Source organism: Rhinatrema bivittatum, chromosome 13 (assembly GCF_901001135.1).
Source record: "Rhinatrema bivittatum chromosome 13, aRhiBiv1.1, whole genome shotgun sequence".
Taxonomy (NCBI): domain Eukaryota; kingdom Metazoa; phylum Chordata; class Amphibia; order Gymnophiona; family Rhinatrematidae; genus Rhinatrema; species Rhinatrema bivittatum.
Window position 1 is genome coordinate 20,825,944 of NC_042627.1, and position 21,460 is coordinate 20,847,403.

The window sequence follows — 21,460 nt, forward strand, 5'->3', positions numbered from 1 at the left end:
TTATCATTTTGGTAGCCCTTCTCTGTACCTTCTCCATTGCAATTATATCTTTTTTGAGATGCAGCGACCAGAATTGTACACAGTATTCAAAGTGCGGTCTCACCATGGAGCGATACAGAGACATGATGACATTTTCCGTTTTATTCACCATTCCCTTTCTAATAATTCCCAACATTCTGCTTGCTTTTTTGACTGCCGCAGTACACTCAACCGACGATTTCAATGTGTTATCCACTATGACGCCTAGATCTCTTTCTTGGGTTGTAGCACCTAATATGGAACCCAACATTGTGTAATTATAGCATGGGTTATTTTTCCCTATATGCATCACCTTGCACTTATCCACATTAAATTTCATCTGCCATTTGGATGCCCAGCTTTCCAGTCTCACAAGGTCTTCCTGCAATTTATCACAATCTGCTTGTGATTTAACTACTCTGAACAATTTTTTGTCATCTCCAAATTTGATTATCTCACTCGTCATATTTCTTTCCAGATCATTTATAAATATATTGAAAAGTAAGGGTCCCAATACAGATCCCTGAGGCACTCCACTGCCCACTCCCTTCCACTGAGAAAATTGTCCATTTAATCCTACTCTCTGTTTCCTGTCTTTTAGCCAGTTTGCAATCCACGAAAGGACATCGCCACCTATCCCATGACTTTTTACTTTTCCTAGAAGCCTCATGAGGAACTTTGTCAAACGCCTTCTGAAAATCCAAGTATACTACATCCTTCTGAAAATCCAAGTATACTACATCACCTTTATCCACATGTTTATTAACTCCTTCAAAAAAGAGAAGCAGATTTGTGAGGCAAGACTTGCCCTGGGTAAAGCCATGCTGACTTTGTTCCATTAAACCATGAAATGTAATTTCCCTTCACTTTTTAACTGTTCTCTGTAAACAGATGTGATGTGCAAACGAATGTCTGTATATAAAAACGTTAAATAAATAGATAAGTAGCGGTGCCGGAAAGCTTTTTAGTTCTCTGCCTCCATTTGTCCGGACTGATCTGGGGTATGAACAGGATCATCATATATAATACACTTGTTTGCTGGACGTTCATTTCTCAAGGTGGCAATATGCTATTAATATAATACTGACACCGTGTGGCCACTGTTGGTACTGAAGTCTCATTTCCTGGACAGAGTTATTCCAAATAGTTTTGTTAGCAATATTGAAAAAGTATTTCCAATGAAAGCCATTTGTGGTGATGAAAGATATGCCACACATGTACCAGCAGCAGTTAAACTGTATTACAGGCAGTGCTTTGGGAGCATGGGATAGTGTCAGCCAGTGGTGCAAGTCATAGTGCCAGAAAGACACGCCAGCTGTCCTGTACTGCACCAGCAAAGTGTGAATGTTGACAAGAAAGAATGCTGTAAATAATATTTATTAAATATGGCACGATCAAGCAACCAGCAGCTGAGGCAGCAGAATAAACTGGTTGCTCTTGTAGTAATAATGAGGGAGAAAGTAAGTAGAGAGATAAAGGGAAAGAGTGGGCAGGGAGAGAGGATGTTACAACAGAAATACTTATTTGACCACAAATATTTTATGGGTAACAGTTAGTAATGTCGGCATTTTGAGTTCAAGCACAGCTTAGTATGCTGCTTTTATGCTAGAACGTTTTGAAAGCCATAAAGCTTTTCTTGTATCCATGATGCAGACATATTTGAAACACTGAGCATACGGGACAGACCTTCTGAAGAATTATCCTGTTTTAGATAAGTTTATTTTATATGCAATTAAAAAAAAAAAAAAAAAAAAAAAAGCTTTAAAAAAAAATCAAATATATGAAGTGGATACCTAACTTTGGTTACAATGAGACTGCAGGGTGACCTATGATTATAATGGAGTGTGCATGAGATTTGTCATACATGACTTACAAGTACAGATTTAAAAATGGTCACATTTAAAAATATTTTTGAATATCAGCTTCCGGTATAGGGGGCTCTTTGTTATTGCTTATTTGACTACTCCCTTGGATGGATCTTTTGTTGTTGAGTATCCTTACATAATGCAAAACATGCCTCATTTAAAGGCGCTTTTCAAAATTATTTCATAATTAAGATAACACCATATCTGCAAGATAGCGTAACTTAGCCTCCCTGCTATCTTTACCACTGTTGAAATATGCAGCAGGCCAGATTTCTGTTATCTAAAAGCATTAGTCAGTCAGCATTAGTAAGCAAGAGATCCTCACTACTGTAAGAAAGCTTCAGGTATATATTCCTGAACATTGGGAAGCTGAAAAACCAAAAATACTGTTTGCCTAAGCACCCAATTAGATATAGCAAGCTTTAGTTTTTGTGCTGGACCAAATTATTCCCGGTTACTTGAGGAATACACAACCAGATTCCCAGACGGTTTTCCACACAATGGTTGCTCAGGTATGTGATATGTCATGCAGGCATTACAGAAAAACATTACTAACTAAAAATTAATCCAGGTACAGTATGCTCTCCAGTTGCTGTTCACCTTGTATTTGTGTCCAGGCAGGATCAAAACAAAGTCACAATTACTCCTTGAGTGGAGCTTACTACATCTGCAGATAAGAGTGTGGCTAGAATTTCACTCTAAAAACGTTAACAGGACTGTTATTCTAGACTTCAATACAATTCCAAAGTCTGGGCCAATCCAATAGTTGAGGCTGTAGCACTGCATGTTGCAGCATAACAGACTTACGCTAGAATCTGCTAACACAGCCAGTAGAAGTAACGTGTAAAGCCCAGAAGGCAAGACTGCTGCCTCTACCTTGGTGGCCCCCTGCCAGCAATACAGCAGCAGTGAATAATAGTCACAAAAATCCTTCATCCCTCAGGATTTGTAGGTCAATGGGGGTAGCTGTGCTATCTGGGAAAGTCACCTGGGGTGAGGGGTTTAAATAGATATATACAAAATTAAGAGTAGCAAAAAAGCTATGTGAATATTGCCTCTGGAAACAGTAAAGATTATTGGCTATTTTTATAAAAGGGAAACAGTAGCACAGGAGTGGCTCCCTACCTCAAAGATAATGGACTGATTATTCTTTTTGAGGTAGAAGGCAAAGACGTAAGTGTACATGAGTGTGGAACGACACTGGCAGAGCACGTCGACTGCTTTCTTCAGAAACTGCACCTCAATCCAGGACATGTTGTGCTGCTGCATCTCCTCCATTTTTTGCTTCACCTGTGCGTACAGTTTGTGCTCAAAACGCAGGCTCTGCATGTGGTTCATATAGCGGTTGCAGTAGAACAGGTACCTCTGCAAAGCTGCTCTGGATCTCTGTGTCAGTACATATTAAACACAAACAAACAAACTTAAAACCTTATCAAGAAAACAGCAACATAAAATTAAAAGGGAATGTACATAACTATTCATATCAAATGCAAGTATGACACTGCTGGAATCCTGATTGCCATTTACTTTCATTTGTGGGAGTGCCAATTACCATTCTAAATAAACCTCTTCTGAAAAGGTACTACAGCAATCAGACAGCTGTGGCAGCCCTTGAATAATGCATGATCTGCCCAGTTATGGGGAATGTATGCCAATCCATACACTGGATAACCGCCCTGTTTGGATATACTTGAAGAAGAGGCACTGCAACCTAAAGTCCTATTTAAAAGCATTACATACACAAGCCAATAAACTTTCATGGAGTCAGATGTCAAATTGATGCTTTGTTGAAAAATGTAGCTTGAACTTATGGAAGCCAGAATCAGGAGGCTCAGATTTGGGTTAAGATGGATATATGTTCATCTAAGTATAAATGATTTTAAAAAAACTAATGAATAAATGGAAGTGTAAGAAACAGGACTTGGACCATGAAAGATGAGTCCTGCAACAGGATGTAAAATATAGTGTAGAAAGATAAGATGCCCACAAAAACTTATGGTAACAATCCTTTTCCTGTGTAAATTCCTGCTCTCCTTATCTCTGGCAGGGCTGAAAACTGCAAGGCCAACACATATTCAGCTTTACAATCACTATGCTTGGGCTGACTCTCCCTTCTGCCAGACTAGCTGTATTCGATTGCACTTAGTGCCTTACAATAAAGATTTCTTTTGATTTACTTGCTTGTTGTAAACAACTTTACTTATCCTTCACAAATCTTAATGCATTGGCCAGGAATCGGCAAAGCAGAGTTGCTTACCTGTAACAGGTCTTCTCCTAGGACAGTAGGATGTTAGTCCTCACATGTGGGTGACATCATCGAATGGAGCCTGGCATGGAAAATGTCAAAGTTTCTGGAACTTTAACTAGGCACACTGAGCATGCCCAGCATGCCCTATACCACGCGTCCATGTGGGGTCCCTTCTTCAGTCTTATAACACAGAATTATAATAAACGAAAAATGTAAGGAGAAATCCAACTCTGCGGGGTGGCAGCGGGTTTCTTGAGAACATCCTGTTGTCCTAGAAGAACACCTGTCACAGGTAAGCAACTCTGCTTTCTCCTAGGACAAGCAGGATGGTAGTCCTCACACATGGGTGAATCCCTAGTTACAGGCTGCTCCCCAACACATAAAGGGACGAACAGACACAAATCAGGTGCCATCAGGCACAACTACCACAGTGTCATTGGTAGCAGAGGGGGAGACAGCCTGAACCCAAACAATGGGCCCTAGGCAGGGAGAGGGGTTCTACACCTTGAAGAGATTCCTGAGGACAGACTGGCTGAACCTACTGTCACGTCAGCCATCCTTATCCAGACAGTAATGTGTGGAGAGAACTCCATGTCGCAGCCTTGCAGATCTCCACTGGAACTGCTCGCAAGCGAGCTATCAACATTGTTAATGCTCTAAATGAATGAACCTTGACATGAACCCCAAGATGCAGTCCCACATGGGCATAACAGGAGATGCAATCTGCTAGCCAACTGGATAGTGTCTTGTTTGGCAGCAGCCACTCCCAACTTATTTGTATCAAAAGAAATAAAAAGTTGGGTGGAGTGTCTATGGGCCGCTGTCTCCCTAGATAGAAAGCTAAGGCTCTTGTGCAGTCCAAACTGTGCAGTGCTCATTCGCCTTGGTGTGAATGGGACCTGGAAAAGAATGCTGGCAGGAAGATTGACTGGTTAAAATGGAAATCAGTCATCACCTTAGGTAGGAACTTAGGGTGCAAGACCACTCTGTCATGAAAAAGGTTAGTATAAGGTGGATAAGTCACTATGGCCTGGAACTTGCTGATCGCCACCAAACATATGACCTTCCAGGTCAGGTACTTTAGATTACAGGAATGCAGCAGCTCAAAAAGAGCTTTCATCAGCTGAGCTAGCACCACAGTGAGATCCTAAGACAGCGGGAGGCTTCAACTGAAGCAGGCCCCACATGAAATATACAAATATAGGCTGTACAGAGATGAGCTCATCTCAGTGGCACCAATTGCAATGAGATGAACTTAAACAGAGTTGGTTTTTAAGCAATTTTTGTGTGGGGCAAGAGAATGGATCCAGGCCTTCTGCTCACACCACACAGAAAACCTCCTCCACTTCAGTCCATAGGACTTTCTAGTAGAAGGCTTTCTGGAAGCCACCAGGACCAGAGATACATCCTCAAAGATCACACAGTTGCATTAACCTCTTAACATCCAAGCTGTGAGCGATAAAGCCTGGACGTCGGGATGCGCAACCTGCCTTGGGTCTTGCGTGATGAGCTCTGGGGAAGTCCCCAGACCAATCTGTTTCTGAATGGACAACTCCCGAAGGAGTGGAAACCAGACATGTCTCAGCCAATGAGGGGCTATAAGAATCACAGCCCCTCTGTTTTCACGAAGCTTCAAGAGAGCCTTCGCCACTATAGGAATCTGAGGATATGCGTACAGAAGACCCTTGCCCCAATGGCAAACAAAGGTATCCAAGGCTGATTTGCCATCTCTTCTGTACAGGCAGCAGAACTGAGTCACCTTTCTGTTGCAAGGGGACGCAAACAGATCCATGTCTGGGCTCCCCTAGAGGCGGAAGATCCGGTACGCTACCTCCTGGTCAAGAGACCACTTGTGGAGTGTGAAGGCACGACTCAGTCTGTACGCTATCATGTTCTCTGCTCCAGCCAGATAGATGCCCTGAACATTGTCCTGTGGGACAGGGATCAGGACCAGATCTGGACTACTTCCTGACACAGAAGGTATGACCCCATGCCTCCCTGCTTGTTGACATACCACATAGCTACTTGGATGTCTGGCTGTCCAACAAAGTTGTCCTGATCCAAACAATCTATGAAAGCCCACAGCATGTAAATGATCGCCCGGAGCTCCAGGAAACTGATTTGACAATGTGCTTCCTGGGTGGATCAGATACTCTGGGTGCAGAGCTCTTCTACATGAGCTTCCCACCCCAGGGTGGACGCATCTGTGGTATGGACAATTTGGGTAGGGGGACTTTGGAAGGATATTCCCCGTTCCAAATTTGAGAGTACCTGCCACCAAGAGAAAGAGTCCCAGAGAGACGGGGTGATTTGGACGCAATCCTGGAGGCTCGGCATGGGCTGGTGCTCTGCAACCTCGGGGTCCATCGGGCTCTGCGCATGTGCAAACGGGCCAAGGGAATAATATGGACTGTTGAGGCTGTTGGGCCACATGACCACATGTGCAGAGCTGATACTTGCTGGCTCTGTTGAATCATCGCCACTGTGGACGTCAAGGTGACTGCCCTGGATCGCAACAGGAAGGCTTTTGCCTGAGCCGTGTCTAGCAGGGCTCCTACGAAGTCCAACTGAAGCGATGGGCTGAGATGGGACTTTGGATAGTTGATGACAAATCCTAATGACTCCAACACCTGAATGGTCAAGTGCATGGTCTGAATGGCTCCTGCTTGAGATGTGCTCTTGACCATTCAATCATCCAGAGGTAAGGGAAAACATGCACTCCCAGCCTGCGGAGTTGCGCCCCCATCACGGCCAGGCATTTTGTGAAGACACATAGGGCTGACACTAGCCCGAACAGCAACACACTGTACTGGAATTGTCGTTTTCCCACCACAAATCAGATACTTCCTGTGACTTGGGAAAATCTTGATATTAGTCTACGCGTCCTTCAAATCAAGGAAGCACAGCCAGTCCCCTTTTTGCAAGAGGGGAAACAAGGTGCCCAGGGAAACCATATTGAACTTTTCTCTTTTTAGAAGCTTGTTCAAGGCTCTTAGGTCTAGGATGGGACGGAGTCCCCCTGTTCTGATTCCAAAGAGAAGTACTGGGAGTAGAATCCCTGCCCTCTTTGCTTTGGTGGGACAAGTTCCATCACTCTGGCCATTAAGAGGGTGGAGAGCTCCCTTATTAGTAGCTCCTGATGCACTATTGGCCCCCAAAACGGATACAGAGAGTAATTTGATGGGACACCCAATAGGTTTAAGAGGTACCCCTGATGCACGATAGACTGAACCCTCTGGTATGAGGTTATACTGGGCCATTGATCCTCAAAAAACTGTAGCCTGCCCCAACTAGGGGATTCAGCATCTTGGGTATAGGTGGCTGGCTTATGCTCCCTACGATCTGGTCAATAATCCATCCTGGGATTTGACTGGGGCACCAGCTGGGGCTTGGGAGCTCTCTGGTGCCTGGGACTACCATGGAAGCTCACCCACTGTGAACAGGAGTGAGGGGCCAGAGGATAGTACTTCCTCTGGTGGTAAAAAGACTTCCACTGACCCTGTCTCGCTGTCCTCCTTGCTAAAGAGGGTGGGTCTGAAGTGCTGGCAGAGAGGTGTTGGAGGGTGTCAGGGTGGTCCCACAACTGGGCTACCGCATCCCTCACCTTATCTCCGAACAGATTTTCTCCCATACACGACAAGTCAGCAACTCTTTCTTGTACTTCAGTCGGAGATCAGAGGCCTGCAGCCATGCCATTCTGCGGGCACAAATTCTTGCTGCAGAAACTCTCTATGCTGTCTCAAAAACATTGCAGGTTGTACGAACCTCATGTTTTCCGCATTTTAGACACTTATGAACCAGTGACATGAAGGTATCTTGCTGCTGTTGAGGCAGCCACTGGGCCACCTCCTGCACTTGCTTCCAGAGATTCCGTGAGTATTGGCTCATGTAAAGCTGGTAGGAGGCAATGCAGGCAATGAGCATGACTCCCTGGAATACTTTCTTCCCAAGAGCGTCCATCGCCCTGTGATCCTTCCCCAGGGATGCAGAGTTGTGGGTCAGAGAGCGCTTGGCCCTCTTGAGGGTGGATTAGACCATCACTGATTGGTGTGACAGCTGACACTTCTCAAACCCAGTAGCATTCTGGATGAGGTAAACCCCATCCGCCTTCCTGATCATGGGAGGTACTGTGAAGGGGTGTTTCCAGACCCTCAGCTGCAACTCCTTAAGGATCTCATGCACCGGGACTGCCACAATCTCCTTAGAAACCTCTACAAACTGGAGGATTTCCAGCATCTTGTGTCTGGCATTCTCCTCTGTCAATAACTGAAAAGAGATGGCCTTGGCCATCGCCCACACAAAACCTGCAAAGGTTAAGTCCTTTTGTGGAGACTTCCTTCGTATCTCTGGAGAAGGATCTGAGGGGAGACCCTCTGAGTTCTCTGAGGAGGAATTTGAAGTGTCATCCCCCAGGGGTCATATGGAGCCTCATCCTCCCTGCAGTCCACAGGGGTTGGTGCCCTAGCTGCTTTGACTTCGTCCAGAGGCATGGGCACCGGTAACACTGGTGCTGGCCCCGGCAAAGCTGGATGGGAAGGGAGAGCTGCAGGCCTCTGTGTCCCTGCCAGCCTTGATGGAACACTGTATTGGTCGGGGGAAGCATCGGTGTCCCGCCGCTCATCAATAGCCTCCTGGGAACCATCAACAGCTGGGTCGGTAATGCACAGATGAGCACATTGAGCCATTCCAGCAGTGGTTCCAGAACAGAAAGCACGGGCATTGGCACATTCAGTGCCACAAGCATGATGCCCTGCAGCACTCATTCCACCGCCAGCTGGAGACTCTGCTCCAGCTCCTCCTCGAAAGTTGCCAATGCCAACACCAATTAGGAGGCAGGAGGGGTGGCCAGATCTTCCTCAGAACCCCAAGGTGGATTGGCAACTGGCACCAGGACTGGTGGAGAATGTCGCGGATCCTGGGCATCAATGGAGGATTTGTACTCCTCGCAACGGGGGTCACTTCGGAGGCATCACAGCATGAGCCTGTGCCTCCCCGAGCCCAGCACCATGCATCAAAGGTGACCAGTACCAATACTTCCTCGGCTTCCCTCTGTGCTCAGCCCAGTCTCTCCCCAGCGCGGAGGTCGATGATGACGAACCAGACATCCTCGACCTGGAAGAAACTGACAGAGGCCAGTCTCCGGTGCCCCTACCCGGCAGCATCAACGGAATCTAAGTGCCCGCCGATGTCGATGGCACGGTGTCCATTGGTGTAGCTCCAAGGTCCATCGGTGCAGATGTCGCCAATGCAGTCAACGGCTCAAACTTCCTTGAATTGAAGAGTTTCTCCATCTTATCGAGCGTGACATCCTTTAGGAGCTATCTGGGTACACATGCGGCAACTCCAGACATCATACGTTGAACCCCAGGCAGAGGGCACATATCTCATGAGGGTCCATGATGGACATGGTCCTCCGACACTGGGGTCATCAAAAGAAACCAGATGAGGCCATGACAAACAAAAAATAGGAGTTGTGACAGTGGGTGGTTGAAGCCGGCAGGCACTGGAGCACCACCGCCACAGGGGGAATGGAAGCAAAAATAAACTTACAAAGAACGTCGAAAAACCTAAGGAGCCTATGGGGAGAAACCATGAGGGACCAGGCATTGATGGAAACACGAAAAACCCGAATTTAACCAGTCTAAGTTTTCCAAGGCATTTTTCTAAGGAAAAAGCCAAGAGCTTACTTAACCACGAGGTGAAAAGCTCTGCGGAAAAAAAAGAAACTTAAAAAGGGACCCCATGTGGACGTGTGGTATAGGGCATGCTGGGCATGCTCAGTGTCCCTAGTCAAAGTTTCCAAAACTTTGAAATAAGTTTTCCGTGCTGGGCTACATCCGATGACATCACCCATGTGTGTGGATTCTCATCCAGCTTGTCCTAGGAGAAAGCCCAGGGCAGAAATAGAGATTTGTCTTAAGGAAAGGTTATGAACTCAGAAAAAGTTATGAAGTGGTGTCAACAAATGCACATGGTACAAATTGAGTTTGCTTGCTACGAGGATGCATTTGCCAAGCATGTGTGGAATTAATGGTGCTGACCAGGTCTGTGACTTAAGCCAAGCCCCTGAGCTTGATGCAAACTTATAACCCAGTAACCATTTTTTCCTTGGGATATCTGTCCTCTATATTAGCAAAGAGGGGTAAGAAAGAGCAAGGTTCCAGCTCTGCATGGTATTTCTTCTCTCTCTCCTCCTTGTGTGCAAGTCCAAGGCGAAGGGGCCGGTGGGTGTGGAGACACTTTGGCGGAGCCCACTCTAAAAGGGACATTAACACAGATAGCTTCAAGGATGCAAGAGTTAATACAAGTGGAGTCAGCAAAAGGTTGTGTGAGTGGAAAATATTCTGGCAGTCAAGAGGGACTGTGCATGAATTAAAATAGGATTGAACCCTGTGGAATGAGTAGATGAGCATTACCCTTACTGATTCCCCTGCAATTCTAGGTTATGGGCAGATGAGGAAAAACGGGTAGATAAATATGTGGGGAATAGCAGGGTACTGGACTATTGTCTCAGACTTCATTGCACTCCTAGAGTGCAGTCTAGTCTGGGGCATTGATCCTGTTTGCCCCCAACAGCCCCTTCCCCAGATCCCCACCACAGCCTTGACCCATTCTTCCTGGTGCAAACTCCGTGAGACTTGAATCCTAGTATATGGAAAGTATGTGAATTAAGTAACAGGGGCAGGTGGGACCAAACAGGTGCCTGTGCCCCAAATGGGACACCAGTTCAGTATAAGTATGGTAACTATGGCTAGAAAGTCTACAAATTCTTAGATAAATTAAACTGGTACACCAGACCTCAGTTTGTTAATTTGGTTTGCCCTGGGGTGGGGTTTAGTTGCTGTGTTTCAATAAAGACAGACAATCTCCTTTAGAAGAACCTTTTGTCTTGATAAGACAATATATCTCTGCACAGCGCTCAAATTAATGCCAAGGTTTCTGAAGATAAGATTGCCCCATAAGTCAAAACCCAATTGATATGATATATATTGCCCAGTGCAAACCTTGCGTTCAGCTTCTCAAATGCTTTTAGATATCCCTTCATTTAAGCTAGTTCGTCTAGATGAGTCAAGAAAACGTGTGTTTACACTCAGGGATCAACCCTCTGGAATGCTCTTCTGCTACAAATGAAGAGCGAAGTAGCATTAACAACCTTTAGAAAAATGATGAAGGCATACTTATTTGAGCAGGCTTTCAGTACATATATTTAATAGATAGTCCTTAGTAGGTCTCAATTCTCTCAGTAATAACAAAGAGCCAGTCGAACAGTGGCATTGTTTTATGTTTTACTTTTATTTGCGTTGTTTATTTTTTATTTATATCTTTTAGTTAATTAATCTATGAAAATGCCTTTGTAAATCACTTAGAAATGTCGGCAAGCGATATTAAATTTATAAATAATGAAGGAACCATTGAGCAACAGAATATTAGGTGATCCACATGTGAAGAATGTCCTGTGACAGTTGTATGTCTGAAATACATGTCCATTGGTCAGAGGATATTTTACTTTATTCTGGTCATCACCGTGGTGTTAATTTTGTTTTGTCTTGTTTTTATTAAAAAAAAAAAAGAAATCTATACCGCTATGACTGCATCAAAGCAGTACCTCCTGGTTGGCCTGATAACAATGATGTATGGGTTGTGTAAGGCTTAGTGACTCATTTTTAGAAATTATTTTCTAGTGTCTCTTCTGTTGAGACATCTCATAGGACTAAAAAAAAATTGTTGGGTTCAGGCGGTGTTGTCATAGTTTAGATCTGTTTGCTTTCACTTTGCTTCTCCTGAGCACTAATGCATTTTATCTTAATAAAGAGAGTCTAGTTTTATCACCACCATTGTATGAGCAAATTTATTTATATGAAATGCAGATGGTTGCTTGAAAAAAATCTAAATATTTTGAAAAATTTGAGATATTCTACCAGGGGTGTCCTTGGGGATGGGGGGAGAGCATGAACAGGAGTGACTGCTCTGGGCCCCGCAGAAATTTAGCCCCATCCCCAACACCATAATTTCCTGTCAATCAGTGATACAGGGCCCTGCTGCAATTGATTCACCCTGGGCCCCAAACCTGCATGCCACCACCTCAAGCGCCTCAATATTACAGAACTCTGCAGCCAGAGTTCTGACTGGAAAAGGCAGAAGGGACCACATCACTCAAACTCTTGCGGAATTACACTGGCTCCCAATCAAACAGAGAGCACAATTTAAAACACTTTGCACAGTCCACAAGCTAATCAATGAAGAAAATACAGATTGGTTAAACACTGCATTAAGACTACATATTCCCCAAAGGAATCTCAGATCAGCAAATAAAGCCTTACTAACCATACCCTCTGAAAAGACAGCTAAACTGACACAAGTAAGGGAGAGAGCATTATCATTAGCCGGCCCTATATTATGGAACTCAATGCCACCCGAAATAAGACTAATAAGAGACCATAAACTCTTCAAAAAAAGCCTAAAAACATGGCTTTTCAAAAAAGCATTTCATAATGAGAATGGGGAATAGGTAGTACTAAGAAACTAGAAAAGGACTTATACACACAGGCAAAAGTCACCAGATAACATATATGCATTCCTTACCTTTATTTTTATCACACTTAAGTTTTAAGTTAAAGAATTACAGTATATTGCATATATGGATAGCCTATTAAGGGAACTTCAATACACACTACATAGAGCTTATAATATTTTGGATCATGTATCTGAACAACTTTGGCACCCACTGTTTAAAGTAAAATCTATTTCAAATTTATTGATGTGCCTATTTGTAAACCGTTGTGATGGTATATCACTTAACGACGGGATAGAAAAGTTTTTAAATAAATAAAGTACAGATTAGCATTTTGGCACAAAGTCAGTTTTGGAGTCTAAAATAATTCTTTTAATACTGTCTTATTATGCTCCTGCTAACTTACTGGATTGATGAGTCTGTGAGAAAACTCTAGTTTAGCTTGTAAGAAAAATGACAGATTTTAGCTTTTGCCAGTAATGCGGGACAGAGAGAGAGACACAGACATATCCCAAACGCTGTCCTGGGGGGCCCCCCAGCCAGTGGGTTTTCAGGATGTCCACAATGAATATGCATGAGAGAAAATGTGCATGTTATGGAGGCAGTGCATGCAAATTTTCTCTCATGCATATTCATTGTGGATATCCTGAAAACCCGACTGGCCGGGGGGTGGGGGTGGGGGGTCCCCAGGACAGGGTTGGGAACCACTGATATATAGAGAGAGAGACATAGAACGGTGTGCATTATTCTAGCACCTGTCCAAATATACTCAATTTTATTTTTCAGCAAATTAAATAGAAACTTTCAAAAGTGAAGCAGTATAAATATTTTAACTAGTTTAGACTGTAAAAGTAAATTTTAATTTTGTTTAGGAGATTTTTCCTCTCTCATATGACGTGGATGACTTCATTTCCCCTGAATTATATTAAGTGGTAAAGTATTCTGGGAAATGTAGCTTTATTTGCTTTAAGCAAAATTAGTATTGAGATTTCTTTGAAGAAAGATTATTAAATAAATATTAAGCAGCACAATGCATATAATTATGTCAGTGTCTGTAGGAATCTCTGTAACGTTTGCTGTTAGTTATCCGCAGGTGAGTGAATGAATAAATATGGTGTGCTTGGGCATAAAGGAAAAAAATGTGTTTGTACACACACAAATATTTGAACATAGTGTAAGAAGCTTTTTCCCACTGTGGTACAACTTGAAACTAATTCTTTACTGTTTACTATAGTGTTATCTAACTAACCAACTGCAATCATGTTTTCAGCCCTTTATTTTCTCTTTTACCCTCACCTTGAGAAGGGGGGGGAGAAGGTGATAGGCATTGCATGGCCTCTGCTATTCTCTTTTCCCTAGTCTCTCATTGCTATACCCAGCCACTGATTTTCAGACTCTTTAGGTTATCTAAAAGGACAGTGTGTTCAGAAAGAACAAGTTTTATTATATATACATTTTAGTGCCAGATATTAAACTAGTCAAACCGTTAAGGACATATGCATCATTATTTAGGAGTCGATATTTAAAAGCCAGTCAGCTAGTTAAGTTAGTAGGATAAACTTATTTAGTTAAGCTAGCTGGGATAGTTAGCAGCGCAGCTATGCCAGTGAATATACCTAGATAAGTTTATCTGGCTAACTTTAGTCATGCTCGATAGCAGGTCTAACTTATAAACTTATCCAGATAAGTAGCTCCTCCCAGTTATGTCCTCATCCTGCCCACTATTTAGCCGGATAAGTAGTTTTCCAGCTAAGTGGCAGCTGCTGACTGGGGCCGGATATTTAGATGTTGCCACTTAGCCAGATAAGTCCCTGCTTATCTGGCTAAGGGGCACTGAATATCGACCATCTCATATTTAAACCTGAGCAAGTGTTACATCTGAATTAAAATTAGAGGGAAATTTGAATATTGTCCTTGTAGTTTAAAAAGATTTACTTCTCAGTTGAAAAGATATTTTGTGCCATAAACTTATAAAAAGTCTACTTAATCATTTTGGTTTAAGAAATCAGCTATTTGCAGATGTTTTATATACATTGTGATTTAAAAATGAATCAACTTATGTGAGAATTTATATTGCAGAAGAAAATTCTTGGCTCTCTCCTAGCTGTTTCCCCACGCTACAGCAGCCCCCCTTGTTGAACTCCAAACTCAGCACAGGCTGTTACTTGCCTATGGAATGATTCTGGTTCCCTAGCATCAGATATACTGTCTGCTCCTAGCATGTCACAATGAACCATCAGCTTTCTGAATACTCAATATGTTAGCCAGTTTCTTGTGCCTTCCTTAAAGGATATGCCCCTTCAAGAGCAGGCCCCAGAATCAGAACACACACAATCCTGGAGACTGGTAGGATGCACTTTGCGTCCTGATAAAGTATGATGCAACCCGAATGGCCACCTCGCTGAACCCCAGGGTCTGCTTCCCCACCTAGCTTGCTTACATTATGGACTGGTGCACATGAGCAAAGATGGGGATGTTTGCTGCGAGTATGATTGATTGGCATGTGCCTAAATTCGCCTCTGTGGCCCAACAATAGTTTCAGTCTTATGCTATGTGCCAAGTGCTTATAAGAAAACCTGTAAAGATGCTGCAGGCTGCCCAGCCACAGCCTTGGAGTCTGTTTATAAATATTCAAACTGATTTGGGCTCTGTTTGTAAATATTAAAATTGACTTTACACAAATAATTTTTTTTTTTTTTTTTAGTATGTCTTAATCTTGGTATGCATGTACTCCGGTTGGACTGAAGCCTACCCCAAGCAAAGACAGATGCTGTCACATTTTGCAAGAAACTAAGATTTTATTCCATGATTTACTCTTCTTATGACCATTTCAGTGACCAAGGCTCCCACCACTTCAATGGCCAGATAATGAAGGACATTTATAAAGTTCTATGCATGCATCAGATTTTTCACTGCCCATATTACCCTTAAGCCTTTGGTCTAGTGCACGGGTTCCCAAACCCGAGCTGGAGGATCCCCAGCCATTCATGTTTACAGGATATCCACAAAGAATATGTAATAGAAATTTGCTTGCAATGAAGGTAGTACATGCTAATCCCCATCAATAATATTCACTACAGATATCCTGAAAACCTGACTGGCTGGGGGTCCTCCAGGTCAGGTTTGGGAACCACTGGTCTAGCAAAATGAAAAAAGTATGTTAAAGAACAGACTAGCTATAATCTGTGCAGAAACCAATCTCAAGTGGCCAGATGCCCTCCTACTTTCTAAGTATGAGACCTTCAACTAATAGTTTGGGTTACGTGCTCATGACATACTTATGGGAAGGCCCATGCGATCCCCTCTACTGCCTCCTGACCCTGCTGCTCTTGATGTCCATCTGATGGATGATATCTTCAATTATTGCAAAGCATTAATGAGATGTATAAACAGCTTTCATTCACAGGTACAAGCTGCACTCCCCAAAGACCCAGAGGACTACTGCCACGCCATACAGTAAGGAGACTGGTTACATGATTTGGTCCATCAACAGAAGTCCTTATTAGATCCCCACTAGAAAGACCCTTAAGTGCTGCTCATTACCCATACTGCCATAAAGGTCTAAGGTCTCCCAACCTCGATTCACATATCCCACTGCAAGAAAACCACTGTGCCCAAGGATTTACCACCTACATCTGATCCATCCAACTGTGCCCCACTTAGGAATGCCACCTAAATTGTTTTGGTAGCTGCCTCGAAGCCCAATTCAGAAATGCCATGTTCTGGTTAGAGGTGTTTTTCTTGGTTGTGCTAAATCTCTTGCACTAGGCATTGCAATTGTGATAAGGTAAAGTGCTGGTAACCTTCCCCTATATCTGCAATGTTTTTTTTAAACATCTTTTTATTGAGTCACCAAGGACAATACAACCAATCGTGCAGAGAAATAGAACACAGTCAAAACTAAAAGCATATCCGAATAGACTACATGAGCAATAACGTTATTTTCCCTACTGTCCGCCAACTTTTTTTTTTTTTTCCACTTATTCTAAGCACCCCTCATACACACTACTCACCACACACAGACTTTCATATTATAGATAAGAAATGTATCCGTCAGTATAACTGAACAATTCACTTATGTAGATTGAATGAAAACCCCATCTCCCTCAGGACAGAGACAAAAATCACGGTATTAAATCAACCTTCCCAATTGTGCTCAAGTAAACTCCCACTGATAATAGTTATTTTCCACAATTAAACATTTTGTCCATCTTTTCCCACAATAAAAAGTAACCAGAGCCTTGGGATTCTGAAGTCTTGTTTTGCACGAGCTCTAAGGTAGCTGTTTGAGACATTGAAAACTTATAGCTACTATATGCTGGAAGCTCATCACTCTTCCAAGTGGAAAGGATCGCCTCTTTGGCCACAAAAATGCGATTATATTAAACTTCTTGCTCCCTATTGGGAGATGGAAGTCCTCAAGGGCTACATTTAAATAAATAAAAGACCCCAGCCAATCCACTGACATTCCCATAACCTTGTCAAGAATTAAAAAAATGTTTCCTATACCTGCAATTTCCTGACAGCTCCCAAGGCAACCCTAACTTGGAGTCAAGAGAACTGACAATTGTTGGGGAGGGTGTATTTAACTGCAAAATGGACCCCAGACCAAACACTCAGGAAATGATCATGACTACACCTGTGCTGACATCCACAGAGGAAGATATGGCATTGGCTAACCCATGCTCCTTAGAGTAAGTTGATGTACTGCTGACCTCTCCCCTCACTGAACAGATTTTGCCCAGACATATGAGGAGGATTTGCCATAACTCATCATGAAAAGCCTGCTCTTCTTTTGTATTCTGGGACATTTGGGACTTAGGGATCTAAGTGTTTGCCAGACTAACCTGCTTATGCATGCTACACCAGTATGCTCAAGTTCTGTACAAAATACACTCTTGGGTCTGCAGCCCTGTGTCCCACCACTCCCAAGGAGGCATTCCAGTGTTGCTACTCCTGTAGACTTTGAACTTTCCATGTTCCTTTGCTAGTTCTATTACCCAAAATAGACCATAGTCAGCTGGCCTGCATCTCAATACACTTACAGTTAGCTTTTCTCACCCTGGGTACTTAAATTTTCTTGGATTTTTGGTTTTAGCCTCCTCATAGTCCTTTATGTAATCTTTATAAATGTTGCCTTAGTACTGCCAAGGGAATTCAAGGAATTTTTGCTAAGTCCTAGCCAGAAATGAGAGGTATATAGTATGTAGTTTGAGGTGAGTAGAGACCTGTGACAAGGAACAAGAAATTTAAGAATTAATGGATCTGTAAGTCTGAGTTAAGGTCGTGCTAGATACACAAAAGGGTGAAATTATGGATGCCAGAATCAGTAGGCTTCAGACTTGGGTCAAGACTGAATATGTGTTCTGTAAGTGTAAGTGATAAATTAAAAAAATGAATTAGTAAAGGAGAAGTGTAGGTAACAGGACTTGGACTGCGACATATGAGTCCTGGAACAGGATGTAATAATTGATGTAGAAAGATAAGGTGCCCCTCAAAGACTTATGGTAAAAGCCCTTTTCTTGTATAAATTCACAATCTCAGCTCTGCAAAACTGAAAACTGCAAAGCCATCACATACACACAGTTTTACAATGCCTGGAGAGTTTCAGTACTTCTATTAGGACAGTATTAAAAAAAAAAAAAGTCAGTAGCCACTACCAGACTAAGTGGCTTGTGTGTGAGATACCCCCTGCGATCGCTTATACATAGTGCCTTATAATAAAAAATATCTTACTGACCTGCTTGTTATAGATAACTTTATTTTCCTCAACAAATTAAAAATACTACAAAATATATTTTAATAACAGTGATAATACCATGGAAGAAAGTACTTTTTTTTGGGTGGGGATGGGGAGGAAAGAAGAGACGGCATCCTCAATTGAACCCATGTTTGGCCAAAGGGGACGGAATGGCTTTGTCCTCAGTCTGAATCAATGTTTCACCCCAAATGTTTCACCCCAAATGTTTCACCCCTTCTGTTGTATACTGTAGTGTCTCTGCTGCTTGGAAGAAGTGAGATCCAAAGCAGATGTCTAGCAAAATTCTCACAGTACTGGTGTGAAGCCTTCACAGAGCCATCTAGCATAGTTTATAGTAATTCAGTTGTCTTAACAGGCCCGCTGTCAGGAACATAACCAATGTAGAGGATTGACTGGGCATGTAGTTACAGTGGAGCTCTGAGTGCACTGGTGGAGTGTGTGTGTGTGTGTGTGGGGGGGGGGGGGGGCGGGGAATATGGGGGTAAGACAGAAGAGTTCAAATGTAATGGGCTTTATTCCTAGACAAAAGAAACACCATGCTTGGTTGGTGGACACTCACCTCCTGTGCATCTCTCGCAGCCTTCGCATCATCTTCATTGTAGCGGTTACAGTTGTACCTAGAAACAGAATTAAAAAACTAAGACAATCACAATGAACGAAAGCAGTTTGTTTTTACATTTTCAGAAAAAAAAAATTGTATGTAAACTATAACAGATGTGGTAAACTTACCACTTCTTTTCTCCCTCTCTCCAAGTTCTGAACCTACCAGGCAGATCCATGGGGCTCCCAGGGGCCAAGACACACCCAGCAAAACTCTGCTTTGCAATTCTGGTTGCGACAGACCATGTGATTGCAGCCTCCATCCTTTTCAATGGTCACATGGCATTTAGGGCATTCCTACAGAAAGAGGTGGAGCACAAGCTAGTATTGGTACATAAGTGGAGAGAAAAATGGTGTCAACTGATCGTTAAACCCTATGTGCTTTCCAATCACCACATTATGAACAAAATCTCTTACCTCATAAAATAAGTCATGACACAGTCCTCTGGACATGGATGTACACATGGTGCACACTACAAAGACAGTATTTTTTAGTTCTACTGTTTCCTCTGTTGGTAGTATTCTTAAACCACTTTTCTTTTCCATCCTATTATAGCATCTTAAGTTTTACATTTTGAAATAAAATGTCTGCATCTTTTATTACATTACAGCCAGAGGCTCTTTATTAAAAAATTTTTTTTAAAGATTTGTATTCCACACACATCTAGTATTCGTGGCAGATCACATGATAAAACACATAATAAAAGCCAATCAAAGACGTCAAACAAAAAAAAACCTCTTGCCCGAATTAGCTCTTGAGCTGCTGATGCAACATATATGCTTCAGTGTGATGGCTGTGAAGGGTTCGTACGAAGCTCAACACAGCAGTGTCATGATTTATTTAGATTCATAATAATGGCTGTGACAAATTTGGGGGAGCTTATAGACACTAACCATTATTAAAAATTAGTAAAAATGTTGAATGAAAAAAGGAACTCTATTTTGTTTTAAGTGCCAAATGAATGAACTAAAATGTATCTTTCATTACTTTAACTATTTTCCCAGCATTATTTGATGGAAAGTTCAGAATCTGTTCTTCAGTTGAGTTACTCATGCCTTTTAATAAGCACAAACTTGTCTCTCCAAAAAATCTCATCTACTTTAATGAGTCATTAGGAATTTGCTTCATCAAATTGATGGTCAAAGTAGAAATGGTGGCACTGATGAGATTGGGGGCTCTTCTGATGGTAATATTTCTTTAAATGCATAGAAGTATACAAATACTTTGCTCCAGTACATTACCTTGCTAATAAGCCCCTGATGACCAAAAGCATGATACAACTAAAAACCATGAGGCTGCTCTAATCACACCCTAAATAACCTATGTTCTAATATTCCTCTCAATTCCACACTTGATCCAATTCACAACTTGCACATTGGCAGGATTTAAGTCAGATCCATTGTATTTTGCCAGGGTAGGAACATTCTCAGCTATGAAAAACAATTTTCTTCACCACCCAATAATGTACTGCACAATCAGCAACACCTGGCTCCACTACATAAAACATTAAAAACGTTTATTGCTAAATATTTAGTTACATTTATAAGCCGCTTGAATTGTAACACATGCTAAGTGAGGCACAACAAAATATATAATTATAGCAGCTCAAATGATAAATACATAATAGGAATACAGCAATCACTAAAAACATACAATAATCAGTCCAACACACCCCCCAATATGAATGCAACACAATAAAAGCCCATCAAAAATCAGTCTTAGTAAAATTCAATCATTATGAAAGGCTACCCTAGAAGTTTTCATTAGCTTCTGGAAGGCTAAATAATCCCATTTCTCCCCAACATTCTGGGGAAGGTTATTCCACAATTGTGGACCAATGCAGTAAAATGATCATTCCCTAGTGCATTTAAGATAGGCTTCCATAAGTGAGGGAATAGCTAAAAACCCTGAGAAGACCGCAAAGCTCGACCAGGACAGTATGAAAAACTATTTTTAAGATATTCAGAACTTTCAAAACACTAAAATAAAATTTGAAAAAGAATATGGTAGCCAACTAAAAAAAAAAATCAATGAAGCTGTTTTAAAAAAAAAAAAAAAAAAAAAGGGAGACATTCTCTCCCAATATTTAGTTCCCATGACGACATGCAGAAAGTGTCAGGCCTGGGTTGCAGTCGCTACCGAGATCCAGGCTGAAGAATTGTTAAGTGAAAAGTACCAGGGAGTACGGAAGGGAGGGAAGCCTAAGGAGTACTTACACGTTACAGAAATGGAACTGGGGGCGAGGGCGACAGGCTAGTGTCAGATCTCTTCTTTTTTTTTTAAATTTAAATATTTTTTAGAGATATCTGTTCGGGGGCAGGGGGAGTGGGATGCTTGGCCTGGTAGGGCCGCTTGCTATAGCTTGGAGCGAGATGGGGCTGTCTTGTAGACCACTAGGCTCACAAGGTTTTTTTTTCCTTTTCTTTTGAGTGCTGCAGTGCCACTTAACTGGCTA

The 21,460-nt window shown here is 42.4% G+C and overlaps 1 protein-coding gene across 3 annotated transcripts in view; it reads right to left on the minus strand.

Annotated features, from left to right (window-relative positions):
* The window catches only part of ARIH1 (ariadne RBR E3 ubiquitin protein ligase 1), a 199,873-nt gene that overhangs the window by 33,836 nt on the left and 144,577 nt on the right, over window positions 1–21,460 (minus strand). The window contains exons 10-12 of one of the 3 annotated variants that reach the window (XM_029575811.1): window positions 19,171–19,301; window positions 18,964–19,021; window positions 3,009–3,275 (exon numbers count right to left, since the gene is read on the minus strand). In XM_029575811.1, coding sequence (XP_029431671.1) covers window positions 3,009–3,275; window positions 18,964–19,021; window positions 19,171–19,301 — 456 coding nt within the window. The remainder of the gene's footprint in view (window positions 1–3,008; window positions 3,276–18,963; window positions 19,022–19,170; window positions 19,302–21,460) is intronic. The other 2 variants (XM_029575812.1, XM_029575813.1) reach the window with 2 other exon arrangements.